At 35.4% G+C, this 24,430-nt stretch overlaps 1 protein-coding gene across 13 annotated transcripts in view; it reads right to left on the bottom strand.

Moving 5' to 3' along the window:
* Window positions 1–24,430, bottom strand: part of ANKS1B (ankyrin repeat and sterile alpha motif domain containing 1B) — a 1,116,839-nt gene that overhangs the window by 389,464 nt on the left and 702,945 nt on the right. For 8 of the 13 annotated variants that reach the window (XM_021687348.2, XM_021687347.2, XM_021687349.2 and 5 more), the window contains exon 1: window positions 2,587–3,027. In XM_021687348.2, coding sequence (XP_021543023.1) covers window positions 2,587–2,790 — 204 coding nt within the window. In that variant the 5' untranslated portion in view covers window positions 2,791–3,027. Of the gene's footprint in view, window positions 1–2,586; window positions 3,028–24,430 lie in introns of those variants that run through there. The other 5 variants (XM_021687341.2, XM_021687343.2, XM_021687344.2 and 2 more) reach the window with 1 other exon arrangement.

Raw genomic sequence — 24,430 nt, 5'->3', positions numbered from 1 at the left:
AGCTTTCAATAAATACTTTGAAAGTCACTTATATGGATCCTTTAAAATATTCATTAATGGAATATTGATTAAATGAAAAGTTAACGCTTGAGAATGTTTCCTAAATAAAGTATATCTATGCATGGATGTACAATGAAGTTTCAAGCAACATTAATTATATCCTTTTGATGTCTCTACTGTCTTGTTCTAAGAAGCTAATAAGACCTGCACTACATCACAGTTAATGGGAATGTGGTGCTTGTTGCTTAGGCAACAGGATGAATAAATGCAGGTCAGAATGTGCTTCAAGAAAAATAAAAGCTAGAATATGATACTGAGTGGAGACTAAGCAGGTCTAAAAGATTTTTCACCCCATTAACGAAACCTGTTTCTTAAAGTGGGCTGATCATATTAGTATACTTTAACTAAATTCATAATTAAATAAATCAGATTATGGAAATCAATAAATAATTTTTATAAAGGTAAAAACTAATTTTCATGATACTAGTAGCAAATAAATAGTGTATAGTAGCATATAAAGCAATAATTGATGATACTATTTTATGGTTTGTTCAATTTTCATAATTACCTCTCTAAATGATCAAAGTTTTTTTCTTTTTTAATTAATTCTGTCTCATGAAGAAAGTATTTGATTGACTCATCTGAATTAACTATGTTTTCTCATTTTCTGGAAAATTACATATACAACTTAGAATTGCAAAAATAAAGACAATAGCCTATGGAGAAAGTCAGAGCTTGGTTTTGTCACATATACCCAGGATTTTGGACCCCCAGATACATTTTGAAGTACTTATACATAATTCATTCCTGAATGTTGCTTTACGACCTCAAGATGCTTATTTGAAAACTGTTTGATTAACCTTTCAGTTTCGGGCTTTCAAAAAGGGGTTATATTTGCTCAATTGTGTCCAGTATTCAGAGGAAAATTATGCTGAATTAAAATATTTGGAAGTAGCCAAATAATCTAGAGAATCCAGAGACCTACCTAGCTTCTCATGGGGCCAGAATAAATTTGGACAAGGGTTTGAGGAGTGGGAATGAGAAAGTCTTATCTCAGGCAGAGACAGAGAGAAAGAATAAAGACATCAAAATGTGCAGTAAATATAAATAACTATGAAAAGACTTTCATTCTGTTTGATAGTTCCCCGAATTCATAGTGTTCTCTGTTTAGTGTCCTAAGTCTGTCCTAAATCTGCTCAGTGTCCTAACACTGTCATAGCAACCGAGGAAATTTCACTTTTTCCCTATTTCAATACCCATGATATCTGGTCTGTCTAATCAGTGACAGTTCTCTTCAACCTGAGATAAATAACAGTAGCTGCATATTCCATTATAAAAAACAGGTCCATAAAGAGTTCTCTGTATACAGTTACTTAGGGCTCATATGTCTTACTACATTTATGTAGCTTTTTACAAAAGCTCATGGAGCATACACTTTTTAGGAAAAGAGGCAGAAGTTTAACAATTTTACTAATTTTAAAAATCATAATAGTCAAGTTAAGCTTGGAGAAAAATAATCTCAAATAGAAATTTAAAAAACCTAACTAGCCCTCATATTTTGTTATCAATTCTGGCATTAATAAGCTTCAGGTGTCTGCCCCAGCATTTTATTTAGAAATAGCTATTAATTATTTCTGCAAGCCATTTGTGTGCTCCATGCTTATATTATGCAGCTCTCTCTAAATTTAGGGATCAGTAATACGTGTGATGAGAACTTAAAAGCAAGGAAAGGTAATAAGGACTGTGACGTAGCTTAACAAGGGAAACTGATGAGCACCGGGGGAGGTATATGAATGATTAGAAAGCTGTATTATGGGTCTGCACATTTCCCCACCCTCCTTCCTCACCTATATTCATCACAGTGAGAAGTTTGCACACACCGGGTCTAGACTGCATGCAGACCAGTACTCAGAATACATGAATGTACTTAGTCCATCAGCCTCTCTTTCTAAATACTGACAGGTAGTTGATGGAAGTGTTTGTTTTTTTTATCTAAAGTAATAAATAACACTTCAGTGCTCTTCTATCAGCATGTGTAAGTAAGTGAATGTTCTCCATAACTGGCCATCTGAAGCAGCTGGCTAGCAAACTAAAGGTCGTCCACATAATTTAAACTGCTTATCGAACAATTACCAGGAAAAAATAATCTTCACACCGTAAACATAACAAATTGTCTAATTAATCACTAAATGCTGATGCTCACATGAAAGAACATGTTTTAGGAATCTAGAATTAACTGAAGAGTGCTATAATCTAACTGGGTATTCTGAGATGACAAATTTATAAAAATCACAAAGAATGACAGGGAGAACATAAATGTTAATCTTCCTTCACTGCCTATAAATAGTACTCTCACCGGTTCATTCACATAATACATATGTATATGGATGCCTATAGACCTCATTTTTCGGCAAGTGTCTATATGTACACAGTAAGTTCCGTCCTAAGGGCATCCGATTTTCTGATGCAGTTACATATATAAATTGACCGGTTTTGGTGCAAATCAGGCTGCCTCTGAGCCATGTAAGACACATAAGAAGCAAAGACAGACAAAAGGCAGCTCCGTGGACACAGAGAGCGTCTTACCATAAACTGTACATTGTCAAATCCATTAGCCATCAGGTGGTTCTCGTACTGAGGTAGCCCAATGCTTTCCAACCATTGTCCCACTGTTTGGACGGGGCATCTGGGTCCTGTAAGAGGATGAAGAGGGAAGCGTTTAAGCAGGGAGTAGCCGTCCACTGGGTAATAGCGGTAGTCCTGGGCTGAGAGGTGGCATTGCCACATCATGCTCCTGGGAAAGTTGCTATCAAAGGAGCCCGCCAGCTTGACAGATTAATGTTCTCAGCGAGAGAGCAAAGTCAGAAGTAAAACATAGTTTGCCAGGCAGGCTGTGGAGTATGACTTGATCCTAGCTCCACATTTCTTACATATTAATCTTTACTACCGACCAGTACGTCATACAGCCCCCAAAACCAGGCAGCAGAAGAAGGCATATCAAGCTGTCAGCTTAAGCTGGTCTGCGTTCTATGTGATTGTTGGAGTACTCCACAATGAGCAATGCACGGCCAGCAGCCAGAATTCTTTTTATCAAGTACTCCTACACTCATCAGTATGCAGCTCCATGCTCCTTGCTCCCCCTCGCTCGCTCCCCTTCATTACCCAGCCCAGGCTACACCTCGCATTTTCAATAATAGCCATCAGATAAGGCAGATTTTTTTTTGTCTGCAAGCTGTAAGCCTGCCGCTGCTGCTTCCTCCTACACACCCATCCAAGCGTCAATCCTGAATGATGAGAGCAGTCAAAACAAATGCAGAAAATAGCAAGATTCAAAAGCAAACCAAAGTGCTTAAATCTGAATTGAATCTTCATACTGGTTATACGTTACAGGGCTATTTGTTGTGGAATTTTACGTTTCAAAAGACACCAGGAAATGCAAAGCTTTAACTATAGCTTATAGCCGGAGCTCACTACAGGTTTCCTTTCTCCTCTTCTTTTCTTCTCTTTCCTTTCATCTTTTCTAACCGCAACACAGCTAAATGTTTCCGATCTAAAGCTTTGCAGGGTTTGGAGAATAATTATTCTCTTTAACATGCTGTATCAAAATGAACCTCTCTGAAATATTTTTTTCTCTTCTGAATTACTGCAAAATACAGAAACTGCATCGCAATATTGAAGTCAAGATAATTCATTTCTCATTTGCAGGGCTTCTGCCAAACAAAAATATTATTAGGCACAAGAATTCCTTTTCCCCTCTGATATTTATAACCCAGTCTACCAGGGTTAGCATTCTAAATTGCTATAAAGGTAACATTACTGGGTAGAGATTTTTAATAAAGAAGAGCCCTAACCAAAAATAATTCAAGAATAACAGATGCAAATGTGTGAGTTTTACTGAATGGCAGACAGATTGGGTAATTTATTTAATAATTGAGAGAAACCAGAGATTAATAATACAACCCAAAGGAAAAAATAATAGAACCCATAGGACTAAATCATAGGAAAGAATAGACTCTTACTTAAGATTGGGAGAGAACTTGAAGAAGGGTTAGTCTAACCTCTCTCTTAAGTCAGAAATCCCTTGTCACAGGGTGCCCAGAAGATTATTATCCAATTTATGTTTGAATACTGCCTAGAACGGAGCTCTTACTACTTATCAGGAAGACTCCACTTATCAGGTATTTTACTTCCTACCTGACTCCTACTTACTGGTTCCAGCTCTGACTTTGGGGTTACACAGACTGGGAACAATGCCTTTTCTACATAAAGTGTTTTAAAAATCAAAGATAACTCTCAACCTCCCAGAACAGTGCCTGGCACATAGTAAGTGCTCAATAAATATTTATTATTTAATAAATATTAACATTATTTTTCGTCTTTCTCCAAACCTTATCTTTCTCTTTTTAAGAACTTTGTCAGCCTCCCTGGCACACAGACATTGAACTTCAAAACATCTTGGGACTCCCTCTTTCACTGCCTCACATGCATCCCCAAGTTCTAGTCATTCCTCACCAAGGTGTTTTGCATCCATTCCCTGGATTCTATGTCCTTTTTCATGTTTGTGGAATGACCATCTACTTTGATTCTGCTATCTTATAAGTTGTCTAGGTTCACGTGACCTGATGCAACAATAGTGTCTGTATTGGTTTTCCTATCTCTGATATTTTAAAATCTATTTATACATGGGTGTCAGATTAACCTCCCTAGGATAGTTTTGATCGTTATGCCTTGTTTCAAAAGCCCTCTATGGTTTTTAGTTGGCTTCAAAATAAATTCCCTGCTCCTTTAATGACATTTTGGGGTCTCCATGATCTGCTACAAATCATCTACATTTATTTCTTTTTCCCCAGTACTCCCGTCAGGTGGGGTTTCTAGCTGGTCTCTAAAGGCAGCCTGTAACATACTTGGGTTGGTTTTGTTATGTCCCAACATTTCTGCCCCTTCACTGGCTTTGGATGAGACATTTCCTTTAATCTTTTATAATCCCTCCTAACAGGAATAAGTGCTTTCTTTATCTGTTTTAAATGGCATTTTTAGACCCTCTATTAGAACAAATATTTTCTGTCTAATATTATAGTTATTTGGGTATAACACTTATTTCTCCAATGTAGAACTATGTCTTGCCAATACAGCTTGTAGTAAGGATTCAGTATGCACCTGCTAAACCAAATAATATAATTTTCATTTCATAATCCAAACTACATAAAATTCTAGTTTCAGATTTAACATTTCATTAAAAAAATTCTATCCCAAGACTCTGAATTCTTTATTTAAAAGACAATGGGGATGTTTTTATTTTTATTTATTTATTTATTTTTGATCGGTAGGTTTTTAAATAGAATTTTCAGGTCTGGATTTTTAACATCCTCATCCTCTTTTTCACCTGATTATAATTTATTTCTGATTGGTCCTAGATCTTTTAAGAAGGTCAAAAACTTTGCAGCAGTTTAGGAATCAGTTTTGAGGGGCTCTGGTTGCTCAACATTACTTGTATGAGGAGTTGAAAACAAGACACTATTTGTCTCTAAAGCTGGTATGAGGTGGAATTAAGGGTAAATATTAATTATAGCCTCTCCTAGGGTCACATCCACACTGTTACTCCTGATCATTTTAAACTATGAGCAGGTAGATAGGCTACAAAAAGATTGTGCAGACATAATAATAATGTTTTGGCTTTGTAAGGCATATGCTAAAATCCTAAAATTCTATCTCATCTCTTAAGATGCATATCTGGGACCAAGTACCTAGAAGAGTGCCGCACACACACAGCCTAGGTATTAAATCATCTTGTTAAATGAATAAATCAGTGGCATTGGAAATGGCTTTCATGGGGTTTTCATTTCTTGAGAGAGAGAGAAGAGTTATTTCAAGGTCCAGACTGCTTTATAAAAACATAGCTTGCATGCAGGCCAATATCCTGATGAGTATAGATGCACACATCCTCAACAAAATATCAGAAAACTGAATTCAACAATATATTAAAAGGATCATTTACCACGATCAAGTGGGATTTATTCTGGGACACAAGGATGGTTCAATATCCATAAATCAATAAACATGATATACCACATTAACAAAATTAAGGTAAAAACCATATGATCATCTCAATAGATGCAGAAAATGCATTTGGCAAAATACAACATCTATTCATGATTTAAAAAAAAACTCTCAACAAAGTGGGGTTAGAAGGAACATATAGCTCAACATAAAGTCCATATATGACAAACCCACAGCTAACATCATACTCAATTGTGAAAAACCGAGACGCTGGGATCATGACTGAGCCGAAGGCAGACGCTTAACGACTGAGCCACCCAGGAGCCCCCCTAGGAATAAACTTAATCAAGGAGGTGAAAGATCTATACCCTGAACACTATAAAACACTGATGAAAGAAATTGAAGATGACACCAACAAATGGAAAGATATTCCACGCTCATGGATTAGAATTAAAATTGTTAAAATGTGCATACTACTCAAAGCAATCTACAGATTTAATGCAATCAAAATGCCAATAACAGTTTTCACAGAACTAGAACAAATAATACAAAAATTTGTATGGAGCCACAAAAGACATGAGTAGCCAAAGCAATCTTGAAAAAGAAGAACGAAACTGGAGGTATTACAATCCCGGATTTCAAGATATACTACAAAGTTATAATAATCAAAGCAGTGTGGGACTGGCACAAAAATAGACACATGGATCAGTGGAACAGAATAGAAAGCTCAGAAATAAACCCACGATTATATGGCCAATTAACCTACAACAAAAAAGGTAAGAATATACAGTGGGGAAAAGATAGTCTCTTCAACAAATGGGTGCTGGGAAAACTGGACATTACATGCAAAAGAATGAAACTGGATCACTTTACTATACCATACACAAAAATAAACTTTAAATGGATTAAAGACCTAAATTTGAGACATGAAAGCATAAAACTCCTAGAAGAAAACATAGTCAGTAATCTCTTTGTCATTTGCCTTAGCAAAGTTTTTCTAGATATGTCTCCTTAGGGAAGTGAAACAAAAACAAAAATAAACCATTGGGACTATGCCAAAATAAAAAGATTTTGCACAGCAAAGGAAACTATACACAAAACAAAAAGGCAACCTAGTGAATGAGAGAAGATATTTGCAAATGATATATTCATAAGGGTTAATATACAAAATATATAAAGAACTTAAACAATTCAACACTAAGAAAACAATCTATTTAAAAAATATGCAGAGGACCTGAATAGACATTTTTCCAAAGAAGACATACAGATGGCCATAGACACATAAAAAGATGCTTAACATCACTAATCATCAGGAAAATGCAAATTAAAACCACAATGGGTATCACCTCATACCTTTCAGAATGGCTAGTATCAAAAAGACAAGAAATAACAAATATTGGCAAGGATATAGAGGAAAAGGAACCCTCATACACTGTGGGAATGTAAATTGGTACAGCCACTGTGAAAAACAATACAGAGATGTCTCAGAAAATTAAAAATAGAATTACCATATGATCCAGTAATTCCACTACTGGGTATGTACCCAAAGAAAACAAATACATTAATTTAAAAAGATATATGCACTGCTATGTTTACTGCAGCATTATTTACAATGGCCAAGATATGAAAGCAACACCAGTGTCCACTGGTGGATGAATGGATAAAGAAGATGTGCAATGGAATATTACCCACCCATAAGGAGGAATGAGATCTTGCCATTTGTGACAACATGAATGGACCTAGAGGGTATTATGTGAAGTGAAATAAGTCAGAGAAAGACAAATACCATATGATTCCACTTATGTGTGGAATCTAAAAAACAAAACAAACAAATAAAAAGCAGAAACAGACCCATAAATACAGAGAACAAATTGATGTCAGAGGGGAGGGGCAAAATGGGTGAAGGGGCGTAGGAGATAACAGGCTTTTGGTACAGCATAGGGAATAGAGTCAATGGTATTGTCATAGTGTCATATGATGACACTTGTGAGTCACTTGTGAGCATAGCATAACTTATAGAGTTGTCAAATAACTATGTTGTGCACCTGAAATTAATGTAACACTGTGTGTCACTATACTTCAATTTTTTAAAAAAAAAATATAGGTTGGAGACAATACTAGTTACCAGTCACTTTACAAATCTTTGTATAGATTAAATTTTATTCTTTATTCAGTCATTCAGTTTCTATTCAGTAATTCTCATGTGTCGGTGAAAAGCTATAATGCAGGAGGGAAATTGAGTAGGGAGAGAGTTGGGTAGGGCGAGGTGGTGAGGGAGAGGGAGGAAGAAGAAAGAGATCTTGAGTCATTCTTTGCAATTTTGTTAAAGTATTTTCTGATGAGCCAAACCTCTAAAAGAATCCTGGTTCAAGTTGAAGATCACTTTTTTATAGTGGTTAAGTATATTTCTCACCTCAAATATGACTTGAAATACTTTCTTGGAGTCTTAAAATTTTTCAAGCATAACAATACATTACTGGGCAGTCACCTTTATTCAACTGGAACTTCTCTAAGTCCTCAGAGTGAGATAAATGGAGGGAAAACATAAATTAATCGTTATTCAGAGATACTATGTTCTAGGCAGTGTGATATGGATTATGAGCCCCATTTCAGATAAGGAAACTAAAGCTCAGAGTATGTGATTAAACCAGGAATTTTCTTTGGCGCAGTCTTTTAAAAAAATAATCTGGGGGTGCCACTTTCTGAATGGCAATGTGAAAAGTTCCGTGGACCTGATCCTCAGCAAAACAGACATAATGCTGAATATTGTTATAATAAAACAACCTTTTAAAGTCTCAGCAAATTGTTCTAAGAATATACAGAGGATGAAAAAAATATTTATTCAAGAAAATCTACTGAAACTTGGTAAGAACAGAGAGTCTGTGGCACTTGAGCCATAACGTGTTCCTTCTCTCCTCTCTCTCCCCAGCTCAACCTGAAACTCCGATCTGAGTGGCTGTGCCCAAGAGATGAGGCTCCCTCTCAGCTCCCATCCAAAGGATATGACACCTTATCAAAAGGGTCGGACACTTAACCGACTAAGCCACCCAGGCAACCCTGCCAGCATTCTAATTCCATCTGATTTCAAGGCTCAGAGGTTAAATTCCTGGTGAGTTGGCTGAGAGGTCATGGGCTCCTTTTATCTACCCAGCCCCCATTTTATATGTTCCATCCCAGTTGTGACAGGGTAGGAATATTGGGGTCCTGATTGCCCTCAACACAGCTTACTTACAAGAACTGAGGTTCCGTGCCCAGCCCAGAAAGGCAAGCTGAGAGGATGAGAAGACCAGAGGCTACCATCCTTGTCCGTTGCCCAGAGAGTGGCTCTAAGATTCTGCCAAAGGGGAGCTAGTCATAATATGTCACTCAATAAATAGGTCAGTCCTTAAGTGCAGAGAGCTCTAAAGCTCTCTCCAAGAAACTGACTTTATTTGAAACAGTATGAGGAAGTTGAAGCCTAAGGGCATTGTTAAAAACAATGGAGATTTTTGTGGTAAGCAACTAGAAGGAGACTAGGACTGCAGGCTGAACAGTAGGGCAGCTAGTTTTAGAGAACCAGGAAGAGACAGTTAAGAAATGCCCTTCTGAGGTCAGAACAAACTTCAAAGACTGACCTCTAGAAGTACTCCTAACCAAATTTAATTGGACCACACTCTGGAACAACTCCTATCTTAGAGAATTGTCAAAAACAAGAGAGTAATAAGCTGGCAATTAGTGGAGCCTAATATCCGGGTGTGAGACCAAATGAGGCAGAGAGCTTAACAGAAAGATTAGGGAAAGAGAAACAGAAAACTCTCATAACCACTGTCATACCAGGACGACTGCACATGGGCAAGGCTGTACACTTTAGTGGATAAAGACCATGAGATATATCCATAAAATGGGATATTATTTAGCAATAAAGAGAAATGAAGTGCTCATAGATGCTAAATCATAGCTAAACCTTGAAAATATTATGCTAAATGAAAGTGGCCAGTCAAAAAATACCATAAACTATATGATTCCATTTATATGCAATATCTAGAATAGACATATTTATAGAGACAGGAAGTAGATTAGTGGTTGCCTAGGGCTAAAGAAGGAGTATTGGGTGAAAAAGAGGAGTGACTGTTAATGGATGTGACATTTCTTTTTAGTGTGATAAAAATGTTTTAAAATTGACTGGGGATAGTTGCACAACTCTGTGAATATACTAAAAACCATTGAATTGTACACTTTAAATGGGTGGATTGAATAATATGTAAATTATGTCTCAATAAATGTTCAATTATTGAATAACAAAATAAAAAATAATTCTTAAAAAATTTTAAGAACACAAAACACAATTACGTATACATGTAATTTATTATTGTCTTATATTTTGGTATTTTAGTGCTCTATTTTTTCTTCTTTTTCCATTTTCCTTGGTTTTGCCTTCCCCTAGTTCCTCTATACCATCTGTATCATCCATCCTTCCCTCAAGGTAATTCATGCTAACAAACTAGTGTGTATCTTCACATATAATTATCCATTGTCAAATCTCTCTATCACACACACACATACAAATATACACACACATATTTGTAGGCCTTGTTTCATAAAAATAGAATCATATTACTCTTACTTTTCTAAACCTTACTTTTCTCATTCAACAAAGTCTTATGGAAATTCCACCAAGTAAATGATAAGCTGTAATTTATTCTTGTAAATAGCTACATAATAGTCCACTCCAATGTGGATATACCATTCTTTATTCAGTTCTCTGTCTCATATCTCTAGATATCCCTCCATTTTCTTTTTTAAAACTTTTTATTTTGAGATAATCATAGATACACATGCAGTTATAAAAACTATTAAGAAAGAGAGATTCTGTATAGGCTTTACTCAATTTTCCCCAATCTTATCACCAGCAGGCAATTGGCATTTATAAAATCCACTGATCTTATTCAGATTTCACCAGTTTTACACGCACAGTGGCTTAAAGATTCTGCCAAAGGGGAAGTGTGTGCCTATGTGTTTAGTTCTACACAATTTTATCACATATGTAGATTGTGTGATCATCACCACAGTCAAAATAAAGACTGTACAATCATAAGGATCCCTCCTGCAATCCTTTCATAGCCATAGCCCTCTCTCTCCCTCCCTTGCTCCTTAACCTCTGGCAACTACTAATCTGTTCTCCATCTCTACCAATTTGTCATTTCAAGAATGTTATATACATGGAATCATAGAATATGTAACCTTTGGGACTGGCTTTTTTTCATTCGGCATAATTTTCTTGAAATCCATACAAGTTACACTGTGTATCAATAGCTCATTGCTTTTTATTTCAGAGTAGCATTCCATGATATGGATATACCACAGTTTGCTTAATGATTCACCCACTGAAGGGCTTTGAGCTGTTTCTACCTTTTAGCTGCTACAAATAAAGCTGTTATAAACATTGAGTATGGGTTTTTGTGCAAATGTAAGTTTCCATTGCTCTGGGATAAATATTCAAGAGTGCAATTACTGGCTCCTCTGGTAAGTACGGTCTAGTTTTATAATAAATTGTCATATTATTTTCCAGAGTGATTGTATTATTTTATATTCCCACTAGCAACACACAAGAGATCCAGTTGCTTCACATTTCACCAGAATTTGGTGTTATCACTATTTTGTAAAATTTTAGCCATTATGATAGGTGCATAGTGATACTACATTGTGGTTTTAATTTGCATTTCCCTCATGGCTAATTAGGTTAAACATAGTTTTATGTGCTTATTTGCCATCTGTATATCCTTTTTGGTAAAATGTTTGCTCATGTGTGTTGTCTATTTTTGAATTGGATTGGTTGGTTTTGTACTGTTGAGTTTTCAAAGTCCTTTATATATTCTAGATGAAGGCATTTGTTGTATTTTTGATTTGTAAATATTTTCTCCTAGTCTGTAGTCTGTCTTTTCCTCCAGAGTTTCCTAAAAAGCTAAAGTTTTTAATTTTGATGAAGTCCAATTTGCCAATTTTTACTTTTATGAATCATGTTTTTGGTGTCTACCCTTTATTTTTAACTTTTAAAATGATCATCTTAAAAAATGTATCTGTTATAAATAGCCTATAACTACAGTTATGTTTTAATCTGGAATTTAAAAAACTATAGTCCAGTGGTTTGCATTATTTTAAAAGATTTATTTATTTTAGAGAGAGAGAGAGAGCCAGCAAGTGGGGGGCAGGAAGGGCAGAGGGAGAGAGAGAATCCTGAAGCAGACTCCCCATGGAGCTCAGAGCCCCAGACAGGCTCAATTCCAAGACCCTGAGATCTTGACCTGAGCCAAAATCAAGAGCTGGACATTTAACCAACTGAGTCATCCAGGCACCCCCGTGGTTTGCATTTTAATGGACAAGTACAATTTAGGATAGTGACAGTCATGCTTGATTTTAATCATTCTATCTTATTTTCTATTTATATTTATGTACATTGTTGTTTCCTCATTTTCTTTTTTTAAATTTTTGTTGATCTGGTGACATTTCTATTCATTCTATTTTTCTCTTTTTAACTTCTAGATTCTGTGATACTTCTTTATTGATAGTTACTATATCTTTCCCTGCTCTATCAGATACACTTTTCTAGGATTACTTAAAAATAAGATATCAACTCTTTCACCTTCCATAACTTTTTTTCCCCTCCTACTCCAGTAAGATAAGGTTTCATAATATCTTCTTTTCTCTATTCTTCCTTTCCTACAACCACATGTTATAATCTATAGAATTCTTTACCATTATCAATATGTCCTATTCCCAACTAACTCTTACATTTTGTTGTTAATCATTTAGAAAATTTTGTTCTAGACTATTATTAGAATTTTCCTTATAGCATATTTGTTCTATATAATGAGCTCTTATTGAATATTTATGTTGAACACTTTCAATGTGTCTACCCATATCAATTTGGATTTAATTATTGTAAAGATTCACTGGCCACCACTGTTCCATATCCTCATAACCTTTTCCATCTTGAGATTTTTCTCTTACTTTGTGGTTTTGTTAAAATATTTTCTCATATACTCAGAAAATATTTTGAACTGAATAAAAAAAGTACATCATATCAAAATCTGTGAGATGTAGTTAAAGTGGTACTTAGAAATTTAAAGTATTAAATGTCTATATTAGAAAAAAGAAAACTTCAAATCAATAAGCTCAGCATCCACCTTAAGAAATGTGAAAAAGAGAAAAAAATAAAACCAAATGTAAGCAGAAAGAAGGAAATAAAGATTAGAGAAGAAATGAATGAAATAGAAAACAGAAAAATCAATGAAACTAAAAGCTTTTATTTGTGATAATCATTGATAAGACAACTAATCAGGCAAATCAGGAGAAAAAGAGGAGAATACACAATTTACCAATATCAATAATGAGAGAAATCACAGTCCTACAAAGTCTACAGATACTAAAAAGATAATAAAATATTGCTAATAACTTTGTGCCAATAAGTACAGAAGCTAAGATGAAATAGACAAATTTATTGAAAGACACAAACTATCAAAGCTCACTCCTGAAGAACTTCATAACCGAATATCTCTTACCTACTAAAGTAATTGTATTTATAGTTAAAACCTTTCACAAAGAAAACTCTAGGCCTCATCAATGGCTTCAGTGGTGAATTCTGCCAAATATATGAGGAAGAAATAATAAAAATTCTACACAAACTCTTCCAGAAAATTGAAGAGAATACTTGCCAACCCATTTTATGAGGTCATAATTACTCTGATACCAAAGTCAGACAGTGACATTTTGAGAAAAGAAAACTATAGACCAATGTTTGTCATGGATATAGATTTAGACATTCTTAACAAAATCTTGGGAAATAATATTCAATAATACATAAGAGATCATACAACATGATCAAGTTGGATTTATTCCCATACTACGTCTTTTTAATATTAAAAAATCAATTAATGTACCTCACTATTTTAACTAGTAAATAAAAGTCACATGATCATCTTAATAGATGCATTAAAAACCATTTGACAAAAGCTAGCAACTAGTCTCATAAAAACTCAACAAATGAGAATTTCTCAAACCTGATAAAAGGCATCTATAAACAACCTACAGCTAGCATTGCACTTAATTGTAAAAGATGCTTTCCTGCTAAGATCAGGAAACAAGGCAGGGAAGTCCACTATCACCTCTTCCATCTAATATTGTACTGGAGGTTCTAACCAGCACAATAAATCTGGAAAAAGAAATACAATCCATCCAGATTAGAAAGGAAGACGTTTCTGTTCACATATGATATGATTATCTACGTACAAAATCTTATGAGATCTACACAAAAGCTACCAGAATAAGTGAGTTTATCAAGGTCACAGAAAACAAAGTACAAAAATCAATTTTATTTGTATATACCATCTATAAACATATGGAACTTGAAATTTTAAAAAATCATATTAAGGAACAAATCTGTCAAAAGATGTTCTGGACTTGTATACTTAAAATTACAGAGCACTGCTGGAAGACATCATATAAGACCTAAATAAATGGAAAGATACACTGTATTCATGGATTGGAGGACTCAACATTGTTAACATGTCAGTTCTTCCCAAATTTATCTATAGATTTAATGTAATCCCAATCAAAATCCCAGGTTTGTGTGTGTGTGTGTGTGTGTGTGTGTGTAAATTGTCAAGCTTCTCTTAAAATTCATATGGAAACAAAAAGGACCAAGAATAACCAAAATAACTTTGAAGAAGAACAAAGTTGGAGAGGTATACTACTTTACTTTACTTATCATAAAGCTATGGTTATCAGGACTGTGGTGTATTAGTGTTAAGATAGATAAACAGATCAGTAGAACAGAATAGATGGTTTAGAAACAGACTAACACACAGAGAACCAATTGACTTGATAAAAGTAAAAGGCAATTCTGTGGAGAAAGGAGAGACTTTTTAATGAATGATGCTGGAATAACTGGGAATCTATATATACAAAAAAATGGATTTCAATCCATATTTCACACCATGTATAAAAACTAGCTCAAAATGTATCATAGGCCTAAATGTAAAGTCATGAAACTTCTAGAAGAAAAAAATACAAAAAAAAAAATTAGGAAAAGTCTTGAACTTGGGTTAGGTACCAAAAGCACAATTCTAAAAGAGAAAAGATCATTAAAATTAATCAAAATTTTAAAATTCTGCTCTTTGAAAGGCATAGTTAAGAGAATGAAAAGACAAAATGTGGACTGGAAGAAAACATTTACAAATCATATCTGATAACAGACTATATTCTAAATATATAAAGAACTCTCAAAATTCACTAATAAAAAAATCATTTTTTTTAAATGGGCAAAAGATTTGAACAGACACTTCACCAGAGAAGATATACAGATGTCAAATAAGCACATAGAAAGATGTTCAACATCATTAGACATTAAGAAAATGGAAATGAAAACCATAATGCACTACCACTTATTGGAATGTCTAAAATTAAGGCTGACCACACCAAATGTTGACAATGATGTGGATCAGTGGGACACTCAGACACTGTTGGTGAGAATATAAAATGGTACGACGTCTTTGGAAAATAGTTTGATAATTTCTCAAAAAGTAAAATATACATCTACTATATGGCCCAGCCGTTCCACTACTGGGTATTTACCCAAGAGAAATGAAGACATATGCTATAGAGACTTGTACATGAATGTACATGAATGTTCGTAGCAGCTTTATTTGTAATAGCCAACAACACAAAGCAGCCTAAATATTCATCATCAAGTGAATAAATAAAGAAATTGTTGTATATTCACACAATAGAATATTACTCAGCAATAGAATGGAACACATTGATGAATGCAACACATGGATGAATATCAAAATAATTTTGCAGAGTAAAAGAAACCAGACTCCCCCAAAAAAGGCTATGTTCTGTATGATTCCATTTACATACAATTCTAGAGAATGCAAACTTATGTCTAGTGATAGAAAACAGATCAGTGGCTACCTGGGAAGGGAATAAGGGGGAATGGGAGGGATTAAAAAGTGAAAGGAAATTTTTGGAGATGACAGATATTTATTTTCTTGATTGTGGTGATGGTTTCAATGTACAACCACTTGTCATACATCAAACTGTACAATTTAAATTTGTGCAGTTTGTTGTAGGTAGGATATACCTGAATAAATTTGGCTTAAAAAGTTAAACTAATAACGTAGGGAAAGGAAATAAAGAATAATGGGGAGGGAAGTTACTTATAGATAGAATTGTCAGAGAATGCCTCTCTGAAAAGGTGAAATTTGGACACAGACTGGAAGGTAGTGAGGGAATGAGACAGTCTGACATCTAGTAAAAGAGAATTTGAGGCAGTAAGCTTAAAGGCTGATATCGTCTATATTGTAATGGCATAGTGATACTGGGAGGGTGGAGTATTAGCTTAATTTTGACATGTTCTTAACTGTTCTCACTGCATATTGCATAGCCATGAAAGGCCTAGGAGATTGAGATGAGTGTGTGCTTACTCCAGGATATAGTATTAAATTAATACATGATACCAGTTTGGGTTTCTGATGTTAATTTTCTCTTTCAAAGTAGAAGGCAGTTGATATTCTGATTAATTTCAGACATCTCTTAATTAGGTTCTAGTTAATTGGGCAGGAGGATACTTCATTCTATACTTTATTCATTCCTTCAGCATTGACTGATTTCTTCCACAAATATTATAAAGTACCTCTTGTTCCAAGCATTTTGCTAGGCAATGGGGATATAGCTTTGAACATCCCTGCACTTAGGCAATTTATAGGCTAGTGGAGAAACTGATTTACCACTTAGAATATGTCATTTGATATGAGAAGAATTAAAACTTAGAAACATGACTCCTTATTGTGACTATAAAGAGAGGAGAAATGAATTAGAAAAAATCCCTTAAGTGACTACAGTTTCCATGAGCAAAAGAAAAACCTAACATATTATCTGCTTGAATAGGTGCTATGCAGTGGAAATGATGAAACAAATAAGGTGGGTAAAAGGATTAGGCAGAGGCAGCAGTTACCAAATTTGTTAAGTAGGAAAATGGCATTTAGGAAGGGATAAAGGAGTCTCCTGACAACAGTTAAGAAAGAAAGAAAAAGAAAGAAAGAAAGAAAGAAAGAAAGAAACCCCTAAAAATGTAATAAATACCTGTTTATCCAGTACCAAGGTAACTGACATACGGCACATACTTTTCAAAGATTGTGAGTCTTTCCAGCAGTCTAAGGAGGGAGCTAATATTTATTGAGTACCTGCGATGTGTCAGGCCTTTGAAATATCTCACTATATAAAATAGAGCAAACACATTTACTGTGGTCAGGTTCTAAAGGTTCTACACTCATATTATTCGCATGACAACCCCAGGAACTACTATGGTTATCATCTCCTCTTACAGGGAAGGAAAATAAGATACCGAAAAGTCATACGTTTTCAAAGTTGCCCAATTAGACTAGAACTTTGGTAGCCTGCCTCCAGAGCCTAAGCTCTTAGCTGCTATTCTATCCTGCTTCTCTCTTCCAGATGCCATTGGAAACTTGCCTTTTTCAGGAGGGAGAATATTCACCCATTCCCATCCCAGCAAGTTTGTTTTAAAAGGGTTTCCCAGGTTTTCCCTGTTTATTCTCCTTTCCACCCTTCATCTTGCATTCATTATTTTTAGCTTCTAAAATGTAAAGCAATGAGAAAAAGTAGGAGGGAATAATGAAAGGTGAAAGAAGAGTAAGTCCTACACTTGGATATTTTTATTTCACTCTAACAAAGGGCTTTTCTGCGATTCTAAGGGACGGCAGCTTCAGTGTTGTTTCCACCTTGGGGGCTCGGCCTGTCCGTTCTGCAAAGCATGGATGCTTGTGCTGTGTGTCCAGGAAGACGCTGCCTCAATAAGCAAGAGTGTAGTGGGGCCATGATGAGCCCCGGTCCTGGAGCCAGTCGGCCTGGGTTTGCGTCTTGTCTCCTCTCCATTGTGTAAGTATTTGTTGTTTCTATTTTTGAGATGGGACGTGGAACAATAAAGAGAGTGCTGTTCTGCTTGGACAAGTTTCTGGGGCTTAGTTCTTCATCGGGAAAGCGAGAGTGACATTTCACCCCACCTATTTTATGGTTTTGTTTGAAGCAGAAATGAAATGACATATGTGAAAAATCAGTGTGAACTATAAAGAGCTAATGAAATGGTAGGGATATCAATACTGTCAGTAGAATATATGTGTGTTGTTCATTCAGTCTCTCAATCAAAGGGACTGGTCCTAAGCCATCAGTGCTTTTCCTCACATAGTTCTCTTTGTTCTGGGGATGGGCATTCTGTCCAAATAACAGAAGAAAGCCCGTTGCACTGTAAGGTGATCAGATTCCCCAAGCCCATGATGTCATTAGGGCCTTTGTCTTATCTAACGTGCACCAACAGCCAGGTCTTCACGTGCATTGAAAGGTGAAAAGAGAAGAAAGGTAAAGCAAGGAATGGCAAGAAAGGATAATTCTGATTCCCAGCTTTGTAATTAACAAAGGCACTATTAGTTATTTATTCCAACATATGTCAAATAAAAGTTGGCCATTTTTGAAGAGACTGGTAAAAAAGCCCCACTGAACTTCTGAAGAAAACTCTGCCCACATTTGGAAGAGAAATTGCATATTCAACTAATAACTGTAGTGTTGGAGTCTGTATGAGGCTGCTTCCTTGTCTTTTATATCTTGTAATACAGGTGTAGGAAGCTAGGAGTGAACGGTGCTCATTCCTGTAGGATAGTATAAGAAGGATCCTGACAAATAATTCTGTTTTTAACTAAGAATTATCAGTATCTCATTTTTCCAATCCTAAATGTCCTCTGAGCTGAGAATCATAGACTACTTATCTATTTCTTTTTTTTTTTTTAAAGATTTTATTTATTTATTTGAGAGAGAGAATGAGATAGAGAGAGCATAAGAGTGGGGAGGGTCAGGGGGAGAAGCAGACTCCCTGCTGAGCAGGGAGCCCGATGTGGGACTCGATCCCAGGACTCCAGGATCATGACCTGAGCCGAAGGCAGTCGCTTAACCAACTGAGCCACCCAGGCGCCCAACTACTTATCTGTTTCTTTATGGAGAAAAATTGACAATGAAAATTAGCAGGAACAGAGACAATGCAATAAGAACAATGCTTCTTCCGCTGATAAAATGACAACCATTCTGAAATACAAAGATAGAAATGCAAAGCAAAGGTGGCAGACAACAGAAGAAGGAAAGGGATTAGTCATTTCAGGAATTATGGAATGTTGTGGGTCAACAGAGTTCTGGATCATAAAGCCAAGATTTAAATAGGAAAATACTCCAAGACCATGCTTTGGTGTTTAAATGCTAAGGGAAGTAAGGAGCTCAGATTAAATTTTCCCTAAGGCCTTAAATTTTATTTTGAACTAAAAACTTCTTGAAGCACTTAAGAAATACCAGCCTTTACAAAACAGATCTGACAACTTATGCGCTGGGGTATGATCTAAAATAGGAAGTGAAATTTAAGCTTAAAATGCTAAAATCTTCTGGCAGACAACAAAAAATACATATATATAGGCCATACCTGATCGGAAAAAAAACAGTAATTCCGTTGATTTCATTCTCTTTTTTCCTTCTTTTAAGGCTTCTGGCAAATGTTTGAATCTTCTTTGAGAAGAAGCTAATTACAGCATTAAGTCATTGAGGCCTCCCGTGTGCCAGTCATTGTACTAGGCCCAGGGAGGAAAGGGAGACTGTATTGTTCTCAAAGACTTTAGAAGCTGGTGGGGAGAAAACTGCCATGCAGATGATGAATGCCACAATGGATGTGTACAAGATATATAAAATATAGAAGGAAAGGAAGGATGCTTAATTTGGCTTAGGTAGAGAGCTTACAGAAGAGTTCATTTGATTTGTGATTTGAAGATTTAGCAGGAGTTTGAGCGGCAAATAAAAGGAAGATGGTTCTGATGGTTAATTTTTGTGTGTCAATTTGACTGGGCTAAGTGATGCTCAGGGAGCTGGTGAAATGATTATTTCTGGGTATGTCTGTCAGAGTGTTTCTGTAGGAGATCAGTATTTGAATCTGTAGACTGAATAAAGAAGATCACCCTCACCAACATGTGTGGGCATCATCCCAATTTGTTGAGGATCTATTTGAACAAAAAGTCAGAAGAAGGGTAGATTTACTTGAACTGGGACATCTCTCTCCTCCTGCACTCTAACATTAGTACTTGGGGTTCTTCGGCCTTTGGACTTGGACCAGGACTTATACTGACAGTCCCTGAGAGTCCTGGGCCTTTGGACTAGAACTGAATTACACATGAGTTTTCCTGGTTCTCCAATTTACAGATGGCAGATTGTAGAATTTTTCAGTTTCCATAATCATGTGACCCAATTCCTATAATAAATCTCCTTTTTTGTATATATCTATGTCTATCTATTATCTATCTATCTATCTATCTATCTATCTATCTATCTATCTATCATCTATCTATCCTATTAATTCTGTTTCTCTGAAGAATCCTAATACAATGGCATTCCAGGCAGAGGAAATAGCATGAGAGAAAAGTATGTTTGAATAAAAAGTGATTAAAATGATTCATTATTGTTGGAATTCAAAAGTTATACATGCATGCCTAAGGAGGGGAATGACACAGGATATAGGGCAAGATAGATAGGCAGGAGACAGGTAATCAGGGAATTTGTTTGCCAAAAAAAAAGAGTAATTATTTTCTTTCTCAAGAACAGAGAGATACGATCAAAATTTTATTGCACAAACATCATCTGGGAGGATGTGAGAGATAGAATAATGCAGGGAGGAAACTGGAATAGGGAGACACAGGAAACCTGTTAGGCTCTTCCTCTTATAGAGAAAATAGACAAAATGACCCAAGTAAATATTTTAAGGGACAGTCTCTAAGTAGAGGGGATTCCAAATATCCCCAGTCTCTTAGAAACTTTCAAAGTAAGCCCTGGTTCAATGGCTGAGTGAATTTCTTGTGAAAGGGTCATCGCTCAACTGCAGAAGTTAGATATGGGGTTGATTCTTCCCATAGAGAAGACTTCGTCTAATTGATAGTCATGGCAAATAAACTCTTTGATTGCCAGAAAGACATACCCAAATTCCAAGTGTTCTGTGCATGCATTACAAAGTGGTGAAAAGGAAATGAATACATGATTTTTTTAAAAAAAAGGTGATTGCCCTGAAGATTAAAAGAATTGATAATTATGAAAAGTGCTTAGAATGGTAATTGACATATAGCATGAACTGAACAAATATTAGTGAAAATAATAAAAACATTTGCTATAACAATACATATTAGCTATATATTATTAGCTATAATATGTATTTATCTACAATAAACATAAAACATATGATATTATTAACAATAATTGACAATCCAGTCATAAACAAATAAAAAATCAACTTGCTGAATCAGTCAAGCGCTGTCTAAAATCTACAAAATCCATGATTTTGAAATAATTCTCAAAGAAACTCTGGGTCAGATTTAATGCCCATTACTCTTTAACAAATGCATTATGATTAAGTATGAAAACAGATGAGACACTGAATTCATCTATTCTTAACCTGACAATTTTAACTATTCTGAAATCTCATGGGTAGGGTAAATACCTTTTGTGAAGGAGATCTGTTTACTTCTTGATAAAGTCAACTGTTAAATCTATGATTTCTATAAAACAGAAGCCCTCTCCCCCCAAATATTTTTAACCTCAAGGTTAATACTTATTTCCATTTTCTACTAAAATCCTGAAAATTCAGGGCTAAAGACTTGTTTTTTTCCTCAGCAACCATAAAATGTTTCTCTAGGTAAAGTGAGATGGGTTTTGAGAGAATTTGCACCTCTAGCCTGTGTTTAATCCTTCACATATAAGACAATCTCAGCAACCTCACATACAAAAATTTTAATCTATTTCATATAGAGGCATTGGCTGAAAATTATAATATAAATCCAAAATAAAAAAGGAGTAGAACTGGCCTAGAAATGTTGAATTAACAGACCAAAACATCTTTATCCCATAACGCAAACATATAATTAGGTAATTTAAAATAAACATTGAGATTCGTAATGATTCAAAGTCATGGAGGTAGAAAAAGAGCTTTCTCTTCTGTTTTCTATACAACTCAGAGCCAAACCAGGGAATCTGTCATGGACAGCTATATTCACCATGTACCATCCATTGCCTTCTAATAATGACCCCAATTTTCCCTGGGGCTCTTACCACCTCACTCACTCCCAGTTTCTTGCACACTATCTTCAGGGATGACCACATGTTGTGGTAGGTGGCTTGTAGTCTGGCCCCATTGATTATTTTTTCCTGGTATTAATGGCTTTATGTGATCGTCCCTTTGAATAACTTGCTTCTAACCAACAGAATACCTCAACATTGTGGTGATGTCACTTCTATGGTTAGATTACAAAAATTCTGACTTCCACCTTACTAGGAAACCTCCCTTGATGGCTTTAATGAAGCAAGTTGCTATGTTGAGGCCTATGGCAAGGAACTGAGGAAAACTGCTGCCCACCAGCCAGCTAGGAACTGAGGCCCTCACCCAACAGCCCAAAAGGAACTGAATCTTGCCAATAATCATGTCAGTGAGCTTGAAAGTGTATCCTTCTTCAGTTGAATTCCCAGCTCTGGTCAACATATTATGTTGAAGCTTTGTGAGAAAGTATGAAGAAGAACCCAGTTAAGCCATGCCCAGACTCCTCACCACAGAAACATCAGATTAAAAAAAAAAAAAGTGTGTTGTTTTAAGCTGCTAAATTTTGTGGTGGTTTGTTATGCAGCAATAGATGACTAATACATCTGGCCACTTACGCTCCCCCTGCCAGAGTATTTCACTTAGGGTTGAGCACATGACCCAATTCAGGACAATAAAATTAAACTCAAAACAAGACAAGTGTGTTAATCCACCTTCCCCCTGGCATAAAATTGTGAAGATGTAGAGTTGGTTGTGTTGGCAGTCTTATTCATACCACTTTGGAACCTAAGAAAGGAGCCAAAATAGAGGAGAACAGAGCTGAGCAAAGGGAAAGGGGCTGGGTTCTAATAAACTCTTCTGAGACCTCAGATCCAGCTGCACCTAAAACTTGAATTTCTCTTGGATTTTGGGGTATATCCCCTATATGTTTTGCAAATGTAAAATAAGTTTTATATTTTGAAAATATACTTTTGCCTAAGCCAAGCTGAGCTCTAAGACCCAAGATACATCATAAAATAATAGTTTCATTTCTTGTTTTTGGTCTTGTGAACAATATTTTACTCTCTGTATAAAACAGCAATTAATAGTTGATAGATCTAAGAAAATTGGTAGCCAGTGAAGGAAGCCTTTTTCTCAATACCTCTGGATTCTAAAACAAATTTTTAAAAACAAAATACAAAGTCATCCCAGTAGCATTTATGTAGCCAGCTGATATTAGAAAAAAACAACACTGTTTTGTGATACTGCTTTGTTATAGTCACCATTTATTTTGTTTTAAAAAATAATATACAGATAAAATTTCCAACATGTGCTTTCGACTGTGTACACTGTGTACATAGAACAAAGTGTACACTTCTACTGTGTACACTTTGTTCTATGTTGGATTCTTCTAGCAGTCAAATAACATCTTTAAGTTCCCATGAATATTTAGCAAAGTCTGCCCAGATTCTACTGCAGTGGTATTAATATGTGAAAATATTCCTGTCTTTCCTGTTTTTAGGTTCAGAGCTTGAAATTTTACATGAATGTATCTATGTTTTTAATCTCAATATGTATGTTTTATTTCATGGATTTTTGTTTCTTTCATGGATAGATTATAGTATTTTATCTTGAGCTTCTATTTTCTTCTCTATTGGTTTTGACAAAGGTGGCCTTCTGCTGTGGACTATATCAAACATGGTTTAATTGAGAATAACTGTGTACTCATAGTTCACCTAATGGGTCACAGATAAGTAACTTAGGACCATTCATGTAATAAAACAATGACAACAACATTTTTGTAGTTTTCAATGTGCTTTGAGTAAAATAGGAACAAAAAGTTAATGAAATCCTGTCAAGGCCAAATGCTAGCTCAATTGTATATCCCAAACCAGATATCTCTTCAATTCATTTCCAATCCTCTGAACTATCAATTATGAACTTCATACCAGGATAATAAAAATAATGTTTTAGCATGACGAAAAAATACTCAATACAAAGATAATATAAGAAAAGAGGTTAGCAATAATGTAATAAGCCTTAGATTGTACTGTTCATTTGTATGAACCACAGTGATCCTCTAAATCAAATGCATATTATGGATTAACTAAATGTGATCACAAGAAATGAGTTTAGTAAGAATATATGACTAATCTCAGTAGAATTATCTATTTTAACTTGGTATATATTCTAGGATGAAACTGTGCATTCTTTCTGCCCTCGATTTCAATAGCATTTTGTAATTAGAGGGTGCTTTAGGGCCATGAAACATTGACCTCTAGCAATTTTTGTAAGTTT

Source organism: Neomonachus schauinslandi, chromosome 5 (genome assembly GCF_002201575.2).
Source record: "Neomonachus schauinslandi chromosome 5, ASM220157v2, whole genome shotgun sequence".
NCBI lineage: Eukaryota > Metazoa > Chordata > Mammalia > Carnivora > Phocidae > Neomonachus > Neomonachus schauinslandi.
This window is presented reverse-complemented; position numbering and strand designations above follow the sequence as displayed.